This window comes from Phalacrocorax carbo, chromosome 13 (assembly GCF_963921805.1).
Source record: "Phalacrocorax carbo chromosome 13, bPhaCar2.1, whole genome shotgun sequence".
Taxonomy (NCBI): Eukaryota; Metazoa; Chordata; class Aves; order Suliformes; family Phalacrocoracidae; genus Phalacrocorax; species Phalacrocorax carbo.
Window position 1 is genome coordinate 15,861,675 of NC_087525.1, and position 23,128 is coordinate 15,884,802.

Sequence of the window (23,128 nt, forward strand, 5' to 3'; positions counted from 1 at the left end):
CTGAATGTTATAGAAGAGTGCGCTTCACTTGATTTTAATAACACTGCTTATCAAGTAAGACACCTTTTTAATGTTATCATTCTGTTTTACTTTATTATTATATGATATTGATTAGTCTCTACTACATGCATTACTAGTTATCTTTCATTCCGTGTTTACTAGAATTCTAAGATATGATCCTGTGCGGTTTGTACGGTTTTGATTCTTTCCTATTCCAAACCAAAACAAACAAACAAAACAAATTTAAAAATGCATGTGGTAGATGGAAAAGCAGAAAGTACAATAAATAAAGGTCAGAAAGGTGTAATTTTAGTTTTTAATGAGGTAGTATGCCTTGATAAATTTTGTGATATTAAGAAGCTTCATGGTTTACGTGCTCATATGAGTTTGGAAAAAAAAAGTTAATAAAATGCAGTTTTCTGGGAATGAGCACAGTTTAATTAAGATATGCCACATACACAAAATGTGGGCTTCAGTTGAAGTTTGCTGGCAGTAACAGTACATTCCCTTCATTGCACCGATAGGGGGGCTCTGAGGGCATTACCTCTGACAGTGGTGCTGGTGGTATAAGGTTACTGGGTCCCAGAGTTCCATTCAGATCAGCAGGCAGTTATGTCGTCTGTGCATTAATAAGCTGGCAAACTGTCATGCCCCTGTGGCAGAAGGCTACGAAATAGTTACCTTCAAAGACTGTGGCAATAAGCACACTTTATGAAATGATGTCCTCTTCCCTCTGCCCAAATCCTACTCTTCCTAAAAATACCTTTCCTCGGCCTGGCTCACATTAGTAGCCGTGAGTGAAGCCCAGTTAACTCATCTGATTTCTCAACGGCACAATTAAAATAGTTTAAACCGTTGGCACAATTTAGAGAATGTCTATATGATATAATGACATGTTAGAAAAGAAAACGTTCAAATTGATGTGTGTCAAATGCAGTATAATGCTGTTAAAAAAAAAAAAATACACCACACCTGGCGCCCAAGCTGTTTCATTCGAATGAGCCCAGCTGTTGATACCTGGTGACGCCTTTTGCTGTGTAGACATTATTAAGTTCGTGGTACCATGAGGCAGCACTTTTAGGAGGCTACTGTTTGTTCATACACTCATGCAGGGACCAGCCCTGTTTGCACAGGCGGATACATCCTAACTACGGGGGGGAGGAAAGGGCAATGTCTCGGGGTTTTCTTCTGTATAAGCCATTCTCATGTTATACTTGCTGGTGTCTTACTACTGTGTGTCTCTTTCTAAGTGTTCTTCTCTTCTCAAACCTTCTACGTCTTGCAGATATCTGTTCCGTAATAGGTCTTTTCTGAGAATCCCTGTGGCTCCTAGGCCTAGGTTCTCATCACTAAGGAGTTTGAGGTTGGCCTGATATAAGGTTGTCCTTCTCGAGCAGTATTGCGCACCTTGTGCTATTTTACGTGTTTGGATAATTGCCCTGAGGAGAATTTGCATGGTAATTGTAATGCTGCCATGCAAACCGCTGTCTTAATGGCTTGAGTTTGCAACTGCTTAATTTTCGTTACTAATTTCTGCTTCCCTGCATACAAATATGAAAACTGATATTTGTGCATTGTTGTCCTTTGGTTTACCACCTTCTTATATATGATGTTTATTTTCACTGGCAGTAAAGAATCCCAGTACTTATATTTGTAACATATCTTTCTGAAATATGGTTTGTAAATGATATGTTATATACAGTGGTTCAATTACTTTTATATAATATGTATCGGGAAGCTTCTTTGCTACCAACTTCACCGCCATACTATTTATAATTCATATTTACCATAATGTTTTAGAGCAGTCATGTACCTGGTATACGTTTACTTCTTCCCCTGTACGTTGCATGGTGTTTAAGGAATGCATTTAAGACAGTTGACAGGAAATTTTTTTTAAAGTACCTGTTTTAAACCTACTTGATTATTACAGTTCAGACAGACATAAAGTATTGCATGTAACTTTGACATTGTGATGGTTCAAGTGCAATTTTGTCCAAATCAGTTTTAACTATCTCCTCTAAAAGGCCCTACATGGAAGAGCCACGTCATGTTAAAGTGCAGAAGGGTTCTGAGCCACTAGGGATTTCCATTGTGAGCGGAGAAAATGGTGGAATATTTGTCTCTAAAGTAACAGGTGGGAGCATTGCCCATCAAGCTGGCCTTGAGTATGGTGATCAGTTACTAGAGGTAATTGTTTGCTTACTATTTCTATGGCTTAATGAATCCGTTCATATGACTCCAGCCATAACTGCCTTCCCCAGAAGAGTATCTTGTGAAAGCTTGTGTGCTATGAGATGTAGCAGAGGGTGCTCTGTATTGTAATACTCCAGTAATTGAGATTGTTGTGACTTTTTGACAGGTTTTATCATAAAATAATACCTTTCGATGGTAGATCTGCATTGCATCTTACGTAGGTGTAACTAAATTTTAAGTTAGCCAGTGTCAGGGCTTAAACCAATATAGTCCCCACACCATACTCTGCCTGATAAGGTGAGTAAATATTCAAGCAGCTGGCTTGTACCGAGTTTCATGCTGCCGTTGCTGTGCCATACCCTTACTTGAGATACCTGCCTTAAAAATACTCAGGTAGGCTTTAGATTAGCTGCAGTCATGCTTGTGCCTACAGTATTAGGTGATCACCTGGAGGAGCATTTTATAAAGTACAGAGCTGCTTTGTAAATGTTAGATTTGTTCATGCTTGTGTATGTTAAAGCATCTGCACAGAGTGTGGTTGATACTACAGTGGACCCAAATGGATCATGGGTCTGAATTTATCTTTAAATCCTGAATTAATTCAGATCAATGACCTGAACCAGCTTGTATTTAATCAGTGGTATCAAATCATAGCACAGCTCATAATATATAGGTCTTTCGATAGTAAAAAGATTCTTGAACTCATGGTCAAGTTACCAAATAGTTTAAAATTACAGTGATTCCTTCCAAGGAGTAAACCATATAGGAATCATTGTATAGCAGCATTTCCATCCTCCTGTTTACCCCAATGGAAATAAGTCAGCGTTTAGACATTAAACTAATTAGGAGAGTGAAAGAATGATTTTGCTAGTTACCCTCTGAAAACTTGACATCCTGGTTTGTGCATTTTTTCTGTAGTTTAATGGAATCAATTTGAGAAATGCTACAGAGCAACAGGCTCGACTAATCATTGGGCAGCAGTGCGACACCATTACTATTCTGGCTCAGTATAACCCACATATGTATCAGCTTGGCAATCATTCACGATCAAGGTAAGGCTGGCTAGACTTTGAAAAAATTAAACTGTGGTCTACACAGTTATTTAGCTAGTAGATAACTTCTGTCGGGGTAATGTGTTAGCAAAGATCAGCACATTTGTACTGATGAGATGTGTGATTGCATATTACAGTACTGTGTGAGTACATGCTTGTCGAAAAGAAAAGAAAAATGCTTGATGCACCTACTACGTTTTCTTTCTTATTTGGGCATAATCCTTAGATACATCAAACTAAGCCCAAAGATGACTTCTTCCTAAGAATATAAAATTCTAGTACTTCAAATAGGTTTTAAATTATTCTTTTTATACTTGGAGTTTCTAAAAACTAATTAGAGAAAGCACGTGAAGTTATCTGTCCCATTTCGATGCATGATCACACTTCAAAGCGGAGCTTTATCTTTTTCTTAGACTTACGGTGAACATATGTTATTTGGCATGTTGGTTTGGGTTGGGGGGAGTTTTTTCCTTTATACTTGATTTACAGCCATAGTTAAAACTTTGGCTGCACGGAAGATACTTGGCATTGGTGAAACACTAACCCACTGGTCTTTTCTTTTTACATTTGTTTTTTTTCTCTTCAGTTCTCGGCTAGAACCTGTGAGTAATCATTCCACCCCTCAGGGCAGTGGAGCTGCAACGCCTGACAATCATTCCGTAATCGATACTGTGAGTGAACAGGATGAAGGAACAATGACGCCCCCATCCAAACAAACCACGCCAACTACAAGTCCCCGGAATTCCTTAAGGTAGAGAGTAAAATTTTTGCCTTAAGGAATAAAAATGGCCTGGGTGGATCTGAAGGGTATTAAAAAACAAAGTGTACTTCTGTGAATGCTGTGTCTGGTTGAAACAAGTCAGGAGACAAGTGGAACCCAGGACAAAAGTACATGTTTTCAGACTGGTTTTGAAAAATGGGGCCTGCGAGGAGTGAAGACACTTCACTACAAGATTGGTTTAGTTCATAGAATCATATAGAATCACAGAATCATTAAGGTTGGAGAAAACCTCTAGGATCATCATGTCCAACTGCCAACCCAACAGCCCCAGGCCTCCTAAACCATGCCCTGAAGTGCCATGACTACACCTCCAGAGACTCCCCCACCTCTCTGGGCAGCCTGTGCCAGTGCCTGACCACTCTGTCAGTAAAGACTTTTTCCTAATATCCAATCTAAACCTGCCCTGATGCAGTCTGAAGCCATTTCCTCTTGTTACGTGGGAGAAGAGACCAAGAGACCAGCCCCCCCTCTCACTCCAGCCCCTCTCAGGCAGCTGCAGAGACCGAGGAGGTCTCCCCTCGGCCTCTTCTTCTCCAGGCTAAACCCCCCCAGCCCCCTCAGCTGCCCCCCAGCACACTTGTGCTCCAGACCCTGCCCCAGCCCCGCTGCCCTTCTCTGGACACGCTCCAGCAACTTGATGTCCTAGTTTAGAAGGTCTGCAAGGACCATGATAATTGTCTTATAAGTCTGTATCTCTAGGTGACCTATTGTGAATAATAATTCTGTAAATAGATATTCTTCAGATAGCTAGTTGATTGTATGTAATGTGAGTTTTAAAATTGAAGTACACTTATTGTTTCTCCCTGTCAAAAGGGGCCCTGTGGACACAAACAAAAGGACTCCTGAACCTAGAACTGTCTTTGTTAAAAAATCCCAAGTGGATCTTGGGATCCAGATCTGTGGTGGAAACCTGTACGGAATATTTGTCTCAGATGTAGACGATGATAGCCCAGCAAAAGGACCTGATGGACTAGTCTTGGGTGACATGATACTTGAGGTAAGCTGTTAAGAAAAGCCTGCAGCGTACTGACAAAACGTCTAGGATGGTGTGAAGGGGAGGAGTTGTACCAAGAATCGTGCTGTCTCGCAATGGGAGGTGTTCTGTGAATCCTGAGTTCCTGCCTCAAAACCCGGGTAAGAACGGTGAGAGTGCATAACCTTCCTTCTGGCTGCGACACCTGAGCAGCTGGATGATGCCGACCTGGAGAGCAACTGCTGTTGAGAGGACAAGTTGCCCACAGGTTTGAAGGACTGCTGTATGTCCACTTGGAATTACAAACTACTCCTCTCTTCATTTAAATAGGAAGCCTTGAATCCAATTGCTGTACATAGGAGAAAGGCAAGGATATGAAAGGTATTGCAAACCAGAGAACAATACCGGTCTTATCACCGTGAAATTCTAATGACAGTTTAGGGGAAGCCGTGCAATATGTCTTTGACTCTGCTCTCTGTATCTGAAACGAGAATATTTATCTGCTAGGCAGGGCTGTGAAGGTGATAAACACATATGTGTTTATGATCTTTTCAGATACAGCTGAGCATTGAGACTGTTGGAGCACTGAGACTCTCCCTTTGCGCCTGGAGTATCCAGATGGAGATTTTGCTTTGTAACTAGGTTTCTAACTTCCCTCGGACCACTCGCTCTCCTGAAAAAATACTAAATTCTTTCCAACGTGAATTTTTATGGTTCTCAGCTTACGCTTTGAAAACTGTTTAAAGAAGTGCAGACTCCCCCTCACGGTGCATCTCTGCTCTGTTCACTTGGGTATTTTGTTGTCCACCCCCATGTCTCCATCTCCTGCTAGACATTTTAAGGTGCAAAGTGTACTGGAGTTGAGTGGCAAGACTTCGTTGTATATAGAGCCTGCCAGTGGGGAAAAACAAACTGATTTTGCATGTTTTTCAAGCTCACCTAATAATATTGCCAGTTAAGATACAATTTCACACCTAAGGGTTTCTGTGTTTTGTGTTTTGCAGTATGGGTCCGTTGATATGCGAAATAAAACAGCTGAGGAAGCTTATCTTGAAATGTTGAAGCCTGGAGAAAACATCAAGATAAAGACTCAGTACAGAATAGAAGAGTTTAATAAGATAAAAGAGCTTCCTGGAGACGGATTCTATATCAGGTATTTGAGCGTGACTGGTAACGGGAGCATAAGGCTGTTAGGATAACATGCTGACCATCATGAGAGAGGTAGTACGTCGGTTTTACCACATATTTTGAATTCCAAGTTTACTAATCCATCCCGGCTAGTCTCTGACAGCGAGTGCCCAATCTGCAGCAGAGTAAGCCTGCACGGTTTGCTGCAAACTTGTGTGCTCTTGCGATGTGGAGCGTGCCACTAATCTGTTAACTTTTTTCCAAATAAGTATGCGTGTTCTTCCCTTGAGCTGATGGAGATCAGTTGCAGAGGCTATTTATGTCTTCCTTTCCAGAGCACTTTATGACCGTCTGGCAGATGTGGAACAGGATTTAAGCTTTAAGAAGGATGACATTTTGTATGTTGATGACACTCTACCACAGGGAAACTTTGGTTGCTGGATGGCTTGGCAGCTGGACGAGAATGCTCAGAAGCTGGAAAGAGGACAGATTCCAAGTAAATATATGTGAGTGACCTCAGTTAGAGTATTTATCTTACAGTCTTTAAAAGTCTGACTAGTGAGATGTGGTATAAGAGAGTTGTTTGCTTCTATTCTTTCTGGGAGATATTCATTCTTAGACGTGTATTTTAATAACACTGAAATATATTGCTCTATCAAGTTGTTTTTAATGCTACTAAGTAGTAAACTAGAAATGGAAATGATACGTAGAGCAGTGTTGTAATAATTCAATAACAAAAGTGAGAGTAACCGCAGCAAAAATAACCTTGAATCCAAGGTTATCACAGTTGTTCCTGGGAAGCATCGGTGTGTTTTAGTTACTCTAAGACTGTGTATCCACCATAATCTCGTAATGTTGGAAGAGCAGTTCAGAGGAGTGTGCAGGAACTCAAATGTTTATATTGTTACTGAAATCACATTCATTGTCGCTCAGCGGTAACAATATTTTCTTCACTTGAAGGTTATTGGTTTTCTGGTTTCCTTTTCTTCTAGTAGTCTTCTGTCCATGTCATAATTCAAAATCCACCCTACCAGCGGGACAGTGGTACTGTGTGGGATGTGTGGAAGTGCAATACATACATTCAGACCCGTACACATCATTGGTAGGCTTGTTACTGGAAGATGGACAGTAAACCCACCTATATTTTACACGTGTTATGTGGCCAAAATATTTGTGCTTATACAGAAAAAAAAACCTGCATGAAATAAAGCTGTTATTTTGGATTTCGAAGAAGTTACTTGTGAGGATGAGTATAACATGCCTCATAGAACGAGTGGGATCCTCACTTCTGTGCGGGGCTGGCTTTACTGGCAAGCAGGTGCATACTCCTGCCTGTGCTTTGCAGGTTTTTGTCCTGCCTGTCAGAGTGGTCACCCTCTGTTCCATGCTGCTTATTTATAAGAAACCCGAGGAAATAATGGTAGTGTGAGGTTTTCAGATTACTCTGATTTATGTTCATGTTTGCTTCAGATTGATTTTCTGTGATGAAGATACTTGGGCTAAGACTCGAGACGAGCATTTCCAGTGTGTTCCAGAGGCAGCAGTGATATTGTTTGTCAAAAAAGATTTTAAAAGACAAGTTTTAAGTATCAACCATTTAGTCCATTCCATTATAGGATGGATCAGGAATTCTACCGGAGACACAGCATGTCTGAGGCTAAAGATGAAAACAGCTCATCTAAGACGTTGTCAGCAGCAGCACGGAGGTCGTTCTTCCGAAGAAAGCATAAACACAAGCGAAGTGGTTCCAAAGATGGAAAGGATTTGCTGGCCCTTGATACGATCAGTACAGACTCAATTCCTTTCTTGGATGGCAAGTCCATTTGTTATACTTGGGAGGGGGTTGCCTTTCCTTCTCTTTCATTTTTAAACAGCTGCAGCATAACAACAACAAATAATGTTGCTTTCTGGTTGGTCTGAATAAAAAAGGTGATCGTATGTCCCATCACGTACATGACTCTTAATAACAAAATATTTTTGTATTGAATAACAAGCCAGAGTGTTTCAAATTGATTTTAATTGTAGTTTATTCCTAGATCTATGAGCATTAATGTTTCATTTGCAGAGGGAGAGTGCTTTTTTGATGCATGGTTTTGATCTTCCTTTCAACTCTTTAATTTCATTTCTGTCCAGGTCGCTTAGTCTAGACAGAAATCCTGGGCACCATTCAATAATCTTCACTCCTGTTTCTTCACTTGCCTACAAAAATCATGCTTCCTTCCATGGAAGAGCTCAACAAACCAAACCAGAGAAACCAAATACCACGTCTTGTTTATGTTTTATGGGGAAAAAAATAAGAACGATAGGTTTTAAAGTTTGGCAGGGGGAGGAAGAAGCACCAGGTTCAATCAGAAAAACACCTGTTTTAAGTTGTTAAGTGGAGAAAGTTGCAATAATGGCTAGTGAGCATTTTTCATACTTGTCCAGACCCTTATCCCCTGCAAGGGAATTGTTTTCTTAATTACTGTTAGGGCGCTTCTGCTTATCTGAGGAATGCCAGGAAAACAGTTTATACTTTTATAAGTAAATCTTCTCTGTGTGCAGATTCTGCAAGTCTGGCTTACCAGCGAGTACAGAAAGTGGACTGTACCTCTCCTAGGCCTGTGCTTATTCTAGGACCTTTACTTGATGCTGTGAAAGACATGTTGGTCAAGGAATCCCCTGGGAAATTTTGCAGGTGTCCTCTTGGTAAGTATGCAAATATCACCAGTTTATTCTTCCTCGGAGTAAACGATAGTAACATCTATGTAAGTAAACTAAATGGTAGCACAAACACGGAAAGAACCCCGACAAACTCAATTTGCAGACTCTTTTTTCTTAGCTTTGTTCTGTGCCTAAGGGATAGTAATGAAAGCGGATGTCTTCTGGTTCTGTGCAACAGAGGTTATGAAAGCTTCGCAACAAGCCATTGAGCGGGGCGTGAAGGATTGTCTGTTTATCGATTATAAACGGAGGAGTGGGCATTTTGACGTGACAACTGTAGCCTCAATAAAAGAGATAACAGAAAAGGTGAGTCGCTTCTAACGCGTAGTCCTTTGTGCAGTTTGCAATATATGGTCATACTGTGTTGGGGGGGTGGAAATTACGTTAGTGCTGTCCTCCTTTAAGGCGTTCAGAGAATTGTTCCCCGGTAAATTGGTCCTCAGTAAATTTTACTGAGTAAAATAAAAGGTATCCCACTAAGGCATGTAACTGTTCAAAGATTATTTTATGTGAGCTGACCTTTGTAGAAATTAGGAATGTCCATATTCTTTTATTGTATTATTAAATACAGTTAGAAGTTATTTTCTTAGATTCTGCATGTTCCATCCTTTAGCTCCCAAATGAGGATTTAGGGTTTTTAACTATTCCATTTAATGCAGTCATATAGAACATAAACTTCATAATTATCCTGGAGACAGATGTTAATTAAAATTTCTATATTGCTTATAGTTTTCTGGCAAACCACACAGAAAGTCTTATTACTTTAATGCTTGTGTTTGCTGATGACTTCTGAAAGAGAAAGTGAATATGAATATTTAAATCTGGAGAAGATGTATTGCATATATTTCAAATCTGAGTTTTCATTTCATTAGTTCTTCAGATACTTTTATTTCTGTCAGTGCATGCTTTTGGTACTATGAATGGTATTTCTTGCAGTTTTTCATCTTCTGTCTTTTGTTATAAATCCTTTGGGTACAAATCGCTCAGTAGCCCCAAAATGCTAAATGTGTAGCAAAATTCTGCTGGGTTGCTATGATATAAGTAGGGGAAGAAAGGGGGGATTTGCATGTGTGCTTGTGCTCTTTAACTGAATGAGTGTTTTGCATTTACATTTGATCTTAGGATTGTCATTGTCTGCTTGACATCGCTCCTCATGCCATCGAACGGCTCCACAGTGTTCATATCTACCCTATTGTAATTTTTATTCGCTACAAAAATGCTAAACAAATCAAGTAAGTCTGTGAGGGGTATAGTTCAGGGATGTTTACTGTAGCTTAAAATAAGCTTGTTACCTTTATTGTTTCTTTCACCCTAGTCATCTCAAATCTCTTTAAAATGTGGAAATTAATCCCCATAAAACCGCTGTGAGGTAAATGGTCTTAACTTCATTTTGGTTGCATGACAATTAAGGGAATCCTTCAAAGAACCCAAACAATGGAGACTGAACTGTATGTCATCCAGGAGGCACTCAGATCTCTCCTGCTCACCTTTGCTTAAACTGTTAGAATGTGGGTGAGAACCATTGAGTATTAAGTGGTGACTGTGACAAAGAGCTATTCATTTTCTCGGCGGGGCCGAGTGTGTGGATGCAGTGCCAATTGATGCGTAACCTCAGCTTTCCCACCCTCACCCTCCAGTGAGAACAGCAAGGGGAGACCCCTTTTGCCATGGAGTCTATGTACTGTGGGCCACGCTCTTTCAGTAACTGGGAATTTCCTGCTCGAACAGAGCCAGGAATAGAATATGGGAATTGGAAACCCCGGTCCCTTCCCTAATGTTTGAGTAAGCCTTCACACATTTTGATAGACTGATTTAGCAAGAAATGGCAAAACCTCCCAACATAAGTATTGTTGAGAGATCTTATGCTGCCTTAATTTTGAAAGTTGAAGACTACTTCTGTTCTTCATCTGTAGGTAAATTTGATGACTATCAATTTAATAAAGAAGATATGTATCACCACTTTCAAGTAGAGGCAAGACATAAAGCTGTGTGGTGTATTTCAGTACCACTGTAGGATCATGCACTTGAATGATAAATGGAACTGTCATGTCTTGAGCCCCTTTGGAAATAGAACGGGCACCATTGCAGCCATTTCCTTATTATTTTTTTTTTGGCAAGTAACAGGGAGCGACTGAACTAGACAAGCCAGGATTTCTAGCAGTCATCAAAATAAGATGCAGTGGCACCTTCTCTCTGCCTGTTACAAGCACCAAAGGTTTTCCAAACGGCCTTTTTGTTATAGCGTGGTTGTATTGGCAGTCTCTGAGATGCTACACAGCAGTGATAGGTTAGTTTAGTAGTGAATTTTTTGTTTATAAAATAAAATTATGCTGCTTCTCACACTGCTATAAGAAACTCTGCTTAGATTGTTTCAGTACCTATCTATATGATCTTAAGAGTTGACCATAAATTCTGCTTCCTTTTAAATAGAATCCCCTACTGGGGAGTCAGATTTGGAGAAGTCTTACAAGCCATGATTGGAATGAGAATACTTTTTTTTTTACCTTTTGTATTTTCCTTTTTTTTTTTTCTTATTTCATTTCCAAGCTTGTATAATAAAAAACTAGTCCTCTCAAAATGTGTCATATATAAGATGACATTGAAATATTCCATTTGCTCAATGCTTGATACTTCAAGCCCTTAAAAGAGCGGTACCTAAGCCCAGCTTTGTGTAGGGAGTACTGGGGTGTATATGGGATGAAGGTCTGACTCACATCACCTGGAAAAAAAAAGTCACATTCTTTCTCCCTCAACCCACTCCCAATCTCTGAGATTTTAAAGGATTACTCTCTTGGTCTGATAGCAAATACATTTGTTAGCGCTGAAACGATCCCGATGACTATGCTGATACTGCTGAAACACAGTAGATGGCACTCTATGCACAGGATTCTGCTTGCAAATTAATTAGCCTTTGCCATTCACCCAACTGGAGGTAATCATTTCAAGTCCATTTAAAAAAAAATTACTCTTACACAAGGTTTTTCTTTTTTTCTTTGTTTTTTTGCAGAGAGCAAAAAGACCCAATCTTCCTGAGGGACAAAGTTACACAAAAACATTCCAAAGAACAGTTTGAGACAGCTCAAAAAATAGAACAAGAGTATAGCAAGTACTTTACAGGTTAGTATTTAATCAACATTTCACTAGGAACACAGCAGCAATTTAATCCCTTTACACTGTAATTCAAAAGATCCTATGTGCCTTCAAAGAGCACTCATTTTTTCATTCTGCCTTTCCTTTTGGCAAACTCATGCTTTGGTGTTTTATTTTACTGGGAGAGGAAATATCAAGATGTAAGTACCATCCCTTGCTTTTAAATGTTTTTTTTTTAACGTTATGTGTCTTGTGACCTAAAGAGATCATGAAAACGTTTTATTATAAGCCCCTAGTACTGGGAGTATGGTCAAGATAATTTGATGCAGTGTTGTCAGTTTGATTTTTGAGTATAAGTTGTTACATAGTTGTAAAAATCCAACAGAACCAAACAAAACAGCAACAAAAAACCTCCGTCGTGTAAATTACTGAATTATTTCAGACATACTTGAAATCTGTCAAGAAAGGCAAAAAATTGTCAAAGGCTTCTTGAGCATGCACTGTAATTTGGAATAATGAAATTCAACTTCAGAGGCCTTATTATTAATATAATATACAGAAAGCATATTATATGAATATTGGTTGTAGTTATACTGTATTTTTAGCAGAGACAGAAAACTGTGTTTGAATACTCTCTGCTTATTTCAGAGTATATTTCCATGGGGATCCACAGAAAGGTTCGAAAGAGTGGGGATAAAATTCTAGCCATCTTGATGTGAAAGGCAACAAAACTTAAAAAGAAAAAACCAAACCCAACCCCCAAAAACCCACCACTAAACCAGCCAAAACCCAACTTTTCATGCCCCAAACAATGGGATTCCCTCAGAAATATTTTGAGGTGTACCCGCCCACGTGCAGGGCGGGGAAGGGGGGTGTATTTAGCATAGAGCTATTTCAGCCCATCCTGAGAGAAGCTGCACGTTCTCAGCAAAACCACGTACCTGGTACCTAATAGCCGTGCAAACGTTCATTTACGTGTTACATACTAATCCTTCACAGAACTTGGCATGCGTGTGCCCGGAGCGCATCACCGCGAGTTATCTCGTGCTCCGTATTAAGTCATTCATTGTATTTTAACTTCACCCTGAGAGCGCAAGCAGCACTCGGCCCAGGAGAGCCCTCTGGGAATCTTCTCACGTGCCCTGAGGGAAGGGCCTCCCTCTCCTCGTGCCAGGGACAGGGGACTCCAGCTGTCACGACCCTTTCCAGGTGCTGGTAGTCCGAGGGGATTGGTGTTCCAACTGCACTGATGTTTAAACTTGTTGGAGTTCTAATGTGCATAAAATAAGCCGGTAGATAGGAACGTTGGACATGGTAGCTTCCTCGTGAAGCTATACGACACACTCTCAGACCTGAGCTCTGAGAACACTTCGTGAAGCATGTTTTTCCACTCACAACTCTTTCCAGTTGCCTTTGTTTCCTGTACCGAGGTGTGAGCACGGTGTGCCACGTGAATCGCTTCCTCGCTGCCGCTGGTCACCTTTCACAGACCGTGCCCGTTACTGCATTCTGTATCCAAACTCGCCTGACATCGGTCACTGCAGTGTATGCTGCAGGGTCAAGTAGTGTTTTATGTGAGATCAAATTCTCTCTTTTAAAAAAACGGAAATGATAACTCAAGCCTTGTAAGACTTGCCATACTTTTCCAGCATTAACTGAGGCCAGAGGCTTTGCTGACGTGTTTCTCAAGTCATGAAGCTCCTCGCTTTTAAGGTCTTAAAGCTCATCCATTCTCCTCTCAGTGTTGGCGTTTAACTTTTTACGACTGCTACGTTTAGCAAGGGTAGAATGCAAGGTGTTACCTTATCTTTTGAATTGATTTTCAGGGAGTTGCTTGCTGTTGGCCTTGTGTTCCTTGAATGTAGTTGACAGTGAGAATTGGAGTAGCAACCGTGGCTGTTTTATTTAGCTCAACAAGCTGTGAGCTGCCTCATAATTTACTTTTAATATTTGTAAATAGTGTCTAGTTGCTACAGCTATAGTCTCTATGTATATTACCACATAAATATAAAACTCTTAACACCACATGCTGAACAAGAGAAGGTTTATTATAGCAGGTTCTGACCATCTTTAGACTTAAACTTTGCCACCTGATGCCTCTGAAAATAGTACATGGAGGCCTCTAATAAAAGAGCCGTCTTAAATTATAGCCTTCGGTTCTGCGACTTCTCTGGGCTGTTTTAAGAGCTAGCAGAAGAGACTGTATATTGAATGCTTGACCTCTTTGCTCTGTTTATTCTTGTTTTTAATAGTCATGCGCCTGGCAAATACTGAATTAGGTAGATAAATTCCGATCTGTTGATAAACACTTTGCAGAAAAATGCAGAAGGCTGCTCTTTGTAATCAGTCATAACTCTTTGTTCCAGTCTCATCCATGGGGGGGTTCTTTTTCTCCAGGCATTGTCCAGGGAGGAGCCCTTTCAAGCATTTGCACTCAGATTATGACAACTGTCGATCAAGAACAAAACAAAGTCCTGTGGATCCCAGCTGGCCCGCTGTAGATTTATTTCGCTGTGAGACTACTTTGCAGATGTAAATAACCAACTAACTTTCTATCCAACGGACTCTGTTTCTGTCTTTATAAAGATATCCGTAAGTGATTTCTGTTTCATGAAGGGGAATGATAACACTGAACACACAAGGACCCGACGAGGCACGTGGGAAGGGGTGGATCGCTTCACCGAGCTTGTCTCTTACACCGTGCGTTGTACACGTGACAGGTTGTCACGAGGGGTTGCGACCTGCGTGTACTTGTCCACGAGTCATGAGTTTAACAATGCTGCAGAACCCTGTAGAATGACAAGTTTACAAAATCCTTTTCAAAGTATTGGTTGTTGCCGTTTACTTGAATGTCGTCTTTGGTTTTTTTTTTTTTGTTGTTTGTTTGTTTTTTAACTCTTGTGTCCTTTCACTTAATGAGTGAAGCGAAATTCACTCCAAAACGGAGTGAAATCTCTCAATATGAGTGAATGGTTTATGCGCAATGTGACTCTCAGTTGCAATTTTGACCATTTCTAAGCACGTTGATGACTTGACAACCAGGAAATAACACGGATCGAATCGGTACGTCTCGGGAGTAAGCTCAGAAGGCAGTACGCTCCTCTACAGGGCAGACCACTGTTTGTATCCTGTCAACGCTTGTCTGTCAAAGATATCGTTTCTTGTTTTATGCATGAATCTAATATTTAAACGTCATAATATATCTGAACAATCCAAGCTTGACGTGTGTTGAGAAATAATAATTTTTGGTTGTTGGGCCTGGATTAAGTACCGGCGGGGAAGAGTCATAAGCTAGGCCTAGCATGCTGTGTTCTGTCACTTTTAGATACTGTAAATACAGAAAGCTTACGTTGGTGCAATTTTGCAGGGTAATTCTTAAGCTTTGTACTTCGGTGTGTAGCATTCACATAGATTGTTTTTATTTAAGAGCAGCCACAGTTTTAGGGCTTTAATTAAAAGCCTTTAGAAAGGTACTAAATTGCTAGTGTTTTCACTGTCAAAAAATAAGTGATCGTTTAGTTTTTGTTGCAATACTTATTTACCTTTTGTACCAAACTCCATTGTATCAGTTCCCTCTTTGTTTTTTGCACTTCTGACTCTGTGTTCCCAACACAGGTTTTGTACCTGTCTCTCTTGTCTCTTGTGCCATGTTTCTTGGGTACTGTATTTTAATTGTTTTTTTAAAACACCATTTGAGTAGAACTGCTTCTCAGTCACTGTTCCTAATGTTTCGTTATGTAGGGTTTCTGGTTTTACACTACAGGCTGTAGTTTTGCTTCTGTTTGCAGCTTTTTTAATTAAAAAAAAAAAAAAGAAAGAAAAAAAAAAGAAGGGATTCTTCTTGCACAGTTCTTCAAAGAAAGATCTGGTCCTAAGTTTAAATTCTGTTTTACAGATGCTATTTTATAGTTCAAAATACTTTATATAGGATTTATATAGTTATATACTATAGAGAGAGAGTATTTTGAACTATAATACATATATATATAGTATTTTATATAGTATTATACCATACTATAACAATACTGTATATATATATGAATTGAAAAATATGAAATGGTATGGATGAATTACGACTCAAAGTGCTTCTCATGGTGAGGGACAGCAGTTATTTTTTGTTTATCTCATTTTTTGTTTGCTTGTTTTTTACAATTTGAGGTCAGAGTAGACTCCAGTGGTACAGCTGAAACAGACAGGTACTGTTCTGACATGGATTTTCTGTACTAAAATGAAAATGTCACTTTGTATAAAAAAAAAAAAGTTCAAGAAACTGATTCTTAAATAAAGGTCAATTTCTATAACTTGACTTGTGTGTAAAAGGTGTGTGTAGCTGATCTTCGCCGTGACTATTTAGTCGAGTCCTCATATAAGGTTTTATTTTCTGATGAACCTTGGCACATGCAGCTTCAAGTGCTCACCTTGAGAGGACTGAGTCCCGGTTTTGTGGTTGGCCCAGCCTTGCGTATGGAACTACCAAAGATGTTCAAAAACTTCAGGCTTGGTTTGTGTTAAAGTATTCCTAACGTTCTGGCCCAGTGGCATTAAGAATTTAAGTGGAAATGCAATTCATCGGATGGAGAACAAGCCTATCACTGTTATTTTCAAGAGAGTGTCACTGGAATCCAGGGAAAACCTAATCTGCAAAACCATAAATCATTGGCTTAAAGGCACGTTGTAGAATCCTGTGCCTCAGTTTTGACACTCCAGCCAGACCAGCCTCTTCTGTCCATTGAGTTACCCGAAAGCTTAGGGAAGGTAATTACTGCGTATTACCTTCTCTGCTTCATCAATTGCTTTATTCTCAGATGCCAAATAGTCAACTTTCACCTGACCCAGGTTGGTGGACGGCCGGTCTTGTAATCTGCGCACCTAGTAACTGCCTTCAGTCATAAGGCAGGACTTGCGCCTTACCTGCTTTTCTTGAAGAAGAAAAAAAAAGAAACAAAAAAAGCAAAACCTACCACGGTGCCATCATCGAGTAGAGGATGAAGAAAATGAAAATAGGCAGGTTCTGGCAGGTCAGTAACAGCCGTACCTTGCATATCTGCTGATCACAAGGAAGTAGAACTGAAGTCTTGGTTAAACACTAGAAAGATTCCTTTAGCTCTGATAAAGAGTTTCTTCATACACCATTTTATTTTCTAATACTACGTGCTGGAGCTAGGTTTGGCCGTCATTCTGGAAAGAGTAACTTTGTCCAGGTGTTTAAATAAAGAATACAGTTCTGTGGGCATTTTATAAATAGTTGAAAAGTAATATAGCTGAACAACAAAAGTCTGAAAAACTTCACCCTCAGGCTCATAAGCCACCATGCAGCGCGTATGGCTGCGGGTAAGCCGTTAGCTAGAAATCAGTATCTTTTAACTTCACTCCTCCGTAGCTAGACCGACATAAAATGGCTGAAGATGCTGCAGCCCATAGGTCCGATCTGCTGTTACTCTGCTGACGAGCGTCCGCTTGCTTTCAAACCTTTGCATTCTGTTCCCGCTGACCCGAACTGCAGGGCAAGTGTTTGCCAGATCCAGAATTACACTCGGACAGCTGCCAACCTCTCCACCTCGAGCGAGGGTCCTTTTTCAGTGTCTGGTAAATGTGGAGGCCGTATCATAATCCCTTTCAGTGAACACAAACGTTGCCTGTAAGCGGTTTTGAACAGCTTTCCTAGATGCATCTCGGATGGATGTGTTCATGGTCGAAATTCAGCCTGGTAATCTTTTCTAGACTCACATTTAAGGCTCTGTTTCACAGTAGACAGTTTCTTTTTTAAATACACTGACGTAGGAAAAATGTGCACTGGCTTGGAAACTAAAGAGACTGCTGTGAAAAGCACAGACGACCAAAGCCTGCCTTGTTGGGTTTGTGCGACAACTAGTTAAAGGTCCCAGACCCGCAGTAGAAACTGAACAGTATAAAAAGGTGCTTGGCCTCTTCCTGTGAATTCTCTTATGGCTGCTGTGTCCATAAGTGTAAGGGTTTCTTGTTTATTCCATTGCTTTTGAAGAGGTCTCTCTTTTTTCCCCCAACCTTAATTCTGTGTCATTTTGCTTAGAAAACATCTCAGAGTTCTGCACTGAAAAAGTACATTTTTGATGAACATTTAGTAGCAAACTTTAACTATTCAGTTTGACTTCTTTCTCTCATGGTGTTGGAGGAGACGCTTTTGCTAGCGCAACCCAAAAGATGCGAGCATGAATCCAAGAACCAGGTGAGTAAGGCATCCTATTACTTAAGCGTAAGCATACCAGCGTAACTTGGGATTGTTCAACTCTCTTTTAACAAAAAATTCCTTCCAGGCTTTTGTAAGAATGATTGTTTATTATAAATACAATAATTTTAGAGGAACGTCATAACTTTATATTTAAAAGTTGTCTAGATGGATCCTTTTCTTCAAGTAAACTGTGCATAAAAAGCATACAGTGACTAAAAGAATTCAAAGCATTTTCAGTACTGGAAGTTATTTTGTAGACCTCCAGTACGGAGAATGTTTTGGTTTTTTTGGTATTTTATTTCTTCTTGTAACTTACTTTAAAAACAGTCAGGAGTATGAAAGGTGTTCTGATTTCAGTAGATTGCTTTCAGGTAAGGATTTGTAGTTAATTTTCCTCTACAAAATGCACCTGTTAAAGGTGCCATGAGTTCGGTTTTCCTCCATGTGTAAAGTATGAAATGCCAGAATTATTTTTTTTTTAACACTCAGAAGCTTTAGAAATCTGAGTCTTCTTCCTAAAACTGTGGGAGGGAAAATGGAAGAGATCTAATAATTGTTTTAAGAAGCAAATCACCAAAATCTTGGTGTTCTGTAACTTGTTTCTTCGTATTATGGTGAGTTGCCTGTCACGGCTATGTTGAACTAACAGTACGTTATATGCGAAACGTGTCTGTTCACCGGGTTATTTTCTGTGTCCGTCACATTGCAGGAAATAACGAGGGTGGCTGAGGAAGCTTTCAGAGTAACGGTATCTTGATTTATGACCTTTTCCTTTGCTTGTTCACTGTATAAAGAGAATGTCCAAGAGCTAGAGCCTCCTCCCAAACCCCACTTCCTAAGGGTGTCCCATTTGGCCTTTCTTATGGTTTTGGGTCCTTCCCATCTTCCGAAAGATCTATTAGAAGTTCAGAAGACAAAGACAGCAGCAGTTTACTCTTAATCCACGTACGTACTGCACGTTTAGCAATACACGGATGTCTCCAAAATTGGAAGCGAGTCTGTCAAAATGTTAAATACTTTCACCAGCTTGAAAAAAACCTGTTTCATGATAATATTTCGCTTATATTTGCAATGGCTTTTTTCTTTTAAAGTTTTTTCCATCGCAAATGTAAATGACGCTTCTTATGTAGTCTTCCCTATGCTCTTCCTCCGAAGGCAAGAGATGACTGGCTTTGAGGATGGTGACTGATCTTCAGAGAGACGGCCCCTTTCCCCCAGCTTTTGCATCTGGTTTGGCTGCAGATTCATCTTACCTTGTTAGCAATGTCGCCAATCAATTACAATCATCATAATTCCTTCATATGCCAAATCCACCTGCTCCACAAATGCTTAGCACTTAGATGCTCAAATCATCTCATTGTTTAACCTAATTAAGACAATATTTGTGGCCCACCTGGGGCAAACCTAAGGTTTTAGGTTTCGAGCTTGTCTGATGTTTGGCTAGCGTAAGCTATAAAAGGCTGAAAATGCATTGCTTCATCTAAATATGTGCAAGGGGTCTAAACGCGATTGTAAGTCTTATAGTTCTGTGATGAAAATAACTGGTTTTTATAGCATTTTGAGAGGATAATTCCAGTGGAGTCAGCCAGAAGATCCTAAGGTAGGAGCTAGGAACTTGTTCCCCGCTGTGAAATATGATTTGAGGGTGCTAGCAATTGCTCGCGTCATTGTAGGAACAAGTAAATTTGTGATGCAAAGGTGAGTAAGTGCAATTGCTGAAGAAACCAGGCACGTGGAGCTGAATTCCAGGAGGGTGATACATGTCCTCAGCAGCCCTTCAGGTCGGTCCCATGGTGGCAAATGTGTGTCACTTATATCTAGGGTTGGCTGAACTCTGTGGCCTTGCAGAGCTTCTGGCTGCAAATGTGTCTCTAACATTCAAATGAATACTTATACTTCTCTGCCCTGACTTGTACTGTAGTAAAAAATGTGTGTTTAATAGCTGCAATTACAGCGTGATCTGCTGAGGCCTGCTCTGACTTATTTGCAGTTCAATTATTTAGAATTCATTTTTCAGGGTGGTACCACGTACTTTGTGCGAGAGCGACTATTTTACAGCTGCAGAACTACTTAAATGAAGTTGTCAGAACCAGCTGCACATCCTTCCCCTCCTCCTGGCCTTACGTGGGCAGCGTTTCCCTCAGAGCTGCAAGGCTGGAACCCCAGGAGACACCTGAATTTCTCTCTGATGCTGGCACTGCTCTGTTGTCCTGCGCAGAAGATGATCGGAGCTGTCTCCTGACCGCGTGCTACTTACTAGGAGTTGTTGGGGCTGCACCGGCTCCAGCCCGCAGCTGTGCTCTTCACAACGCTTCGGTCCGTGCCCGAGGTAGCCCTAGTAAGACGCTTCCAGTCCTGGCTCCGCAGTGGCAGTTCTGTGCCTTCCAGAGCTGCTTTCTGCTTTCTGAAAAGCAATTGCTGCCGCATTTTCCCTTTCACTTGTCCCTGTCCTGCTATGTTCCGTACACAGACGATTAGTTTTGGCAAGTGCTCCCTGAAATTTTTTTCAGAGTAGGAGTGAGCTGCTGGTTTAAGTGAGAACTATATTAGGGATACATCCCAGGCCTTCCCCTTCTTTTACTGCTATACTCGGCTTTAGTTCCCCTTTGCTTTATAGTTTTGCTACCATTAGATAGATCCCCTTTCAAGGTGTGTCTCCCATCCAGCACAGCCTTCCTGTCTGCCCCGTTTCCTTGCTTCGCGCTTCGCTCCTGTCATTGCCTCTCAACTCCTTGCACATCTAAACTCTCGAGGGTATTTTTACCATTGCTGACGCAACCTAATCTCTCTCTTCCTTGCCCTTTATCTAATACTGAAGTATATTGGGAGATTATGTAAAGTCTGTTTCATAAAGCATACTACGCAGTTGTGTATTAATCACTGATTTGATTCTAGACGCTTGTTGTACTCGCTGTTGATGATCTTGCGAACAGCAGCGGCTGATCCGCTCCAGCATTCAGCAGCCTGCGGTTTCAGATAATGTTTTAGCAAGGATTCCACGCCTGCACTTTCTGAAAGCGATGCCTTACGATGTTTCCAGCAGTGTCAGCAGTACAGTCGTAAAAGAACCTACTTGGTAAGCAACAGAAGAGCGCTTGAGAAATTCCACACACCTGCCTTAGGATTTTGTGACCTCTGCTGGCTTCCAGGGGCTGCAGTCTCTTGAATTAATTTGGATTTCCCTCTGCACCGTCCTGATTCTGTGATAACACGGTGCTGGTGAGGTGTGCAGAGGTATAGCTGAACTGACATGCTACAGATTACTGAGATCCCCAAACCGTGCTTGACCACTAGAAATAAGCTAGCATTGTTCTAATTTTAACCTTTTTTTGCTATAACTTCGGATGTTTCTGAGATTACAAGAGGTCAGTTTATACAAAGAGTTCTGAAATGCTGGAACTCGCCAGTAGCCGTATTTCTCTTGTTTCTTTCCCACCCGACCCTTGCACTTAAAGCCCAGTTTTCATTTTACGGCCTCTGTACTGTCAGTCATTCGAAGATGTAGGCAGCCTGCAACACACGATATGATGGAAGGAACAAGAACGGCCACAGAGCAGCGTTGGGTGTTGGAAGTCGTGGGTCCTTCAAATCCTTTTCAGTTTTTACCTGCAGCAAGAGCTACTCAGAAACAGAAATCCTTTCGTGAAACAATTAAGCCAGAGTTTGAAAGTAATTTTCTTTCTTGCTCTCAGCGCTCTGAGACTTTGAAAATCGAACTCCTTGTTTGTAGGAACCACCTGATGTCCAGACCAAGTGCACCTGTGGCACCTTAATACTGGTTCTTGTGGAAATACTGTTTTAACTTCTCTGCCTCAGTATACGTACTTCATGGTGCAGAGCGCTTTCAGCTTTTGTTTTACTAGGCTGAACAAGTTACTAAGTGGTAGGTTCTTGATTCCTGCTACCAGTTCTCTGCACCTTTTCTAGACTGAATGACACTACTTTGACTAGCCAAACTTTACTACCACATGAACAAATGGAAATGTTGCTTTCCAGGCATGAAAAATAGTGTTGGTAAAGGAACAGAGCTGCTTTCTCCGAGCACAGAACAATGACATTTATTGGAGCAAGCAAAAGTCTGTTTACAGAAAGTTCATAGCTCTGCCCCAATCTTATCTTGCCCTTTAAAACTGAGGTGGTTTGTTATTTTTCCATTGAACTCTTAAAGAAGGTCTTATAATCCAGAGACAATTTCAAGTATTCCGCGTGTAAACCTGATCTATTCCAGCCATTTGGGTTTTATGGCTTTTTGTTTCCCCCTGCTACTTACTGGGTGTGTTTTTTGTGTAAGAAGGGGTTTGTTCCATCATAACTCATTGACTTGTCCTGCTTGATGGTGTGAATTCATGGTTCTGTAGTCACTTCAAACTCAAGTGGCCTCTTCCTCAGTTTTTGGAGGGGTAAGTTAGGTCAGCTAATCTATCCAGTGTGGGATTCCCCTTCGAGTCGTGTGGTGGTTTGTCTTCCTTTTTTTTTGGTTGTTGTTTTGGTCTTAAAAATTCCCAATTCTGCAAATCCTACACCCACCCACCCCACCCCCCCCAAGAACACTTCCTAAAAATCAGTGTTACTAGAGGTAAGTACATGACCAATATATGGCTTGTAGTATACGTGAAACACAAAAATGGCAAAATAGTTTCGAATTAAGCTGGTTAAAAAAACCCCAAACCAAACCCCTGATGTTCTGATTTTCACTTATTTAGCCTTGTGTTTGATTTTTAACGGGCCTAGCTTAAAGAGGTGGTTTGGGCCGGAAAGTTATATTTGGAAAATGTTAATTAATTGGGATGGAACACTTAATTCGATAAGCACAGAAGTGAGGCATTAAGTTTCAGCAGAAGGAAGGCTGCTGTTCTGTTTCATCAGATTTCTTGGTATTCGCTATTTTCAGGAAAACGTTCGGTCATTTCTGAAAAAGAAGGGACCCTTTAAGAGGTGTCTCAATCCTCAAAACAGGAGTTTTGCTATATAATTATTCATCATTAAAAGTTTTGTTTGGG

General features: G+C 40.6%; 1 protein-coding gene across 3 annotated transcripts in view; it reads left to right on the forward strand.

The window, feature by feature from the left end:
- DLG5 (discs large MAGUK scaffold protein 5) overlaps positions 1–16,226 on the forward strand; it is a 112,118-nt gene extending 95,892 nt beyond the window's left edge. For all 3 annotated transcript variants that reach the window (XM_064464907.1, XM_064464908.1, XM_064464909.1), the window contains 12 exons: positions 2,025–2,187; positions 3,112–3,245; positions 3,832–3,996; positions 4,840–5,023; positions 6,004–6,152; positions 6,463–6,633; positions 7,744–7,940; positions 8,672–8,815; positions 9,009–9,136; positions 9,953–10,062; positions 11,838–11,947; positions 14,318–16,226. In XM_064464907.1, the coding sequence (XP_064320977.1) occupies positions 2,025–2,187; positions 3,112–3,245; positions 3,832–3,996; positions 4,840–5,023; positions 6,004–6,152; positions 6,463–6,633; positions 7,744–7,940; positions 8,672–8,815; positions 9,009–9,136; positions 9,953–10,062; positions 11,838–11,947; positions 14,318–14,421 (1,759 nt within the window). In that variant the 3' untranslated portion in view covers positions 14,422–16,226. The remainder of the gene's footprint in view (positions 1–2,024; positions 2,188–3,111; positions 3,246–3,831; positions 3,997–4,839; positions 5,024–6,003; positions 6,153–6,462; positions 6,634–7,743; positions 7,941–8,671; positions 8,816–9,008; positions 9,137–9,952; positions 10,063–11,837; positions 11,948–14,317) is intronic.
- Positions 16,227–23,128: the final 6,902 nt, after the last annotated feature.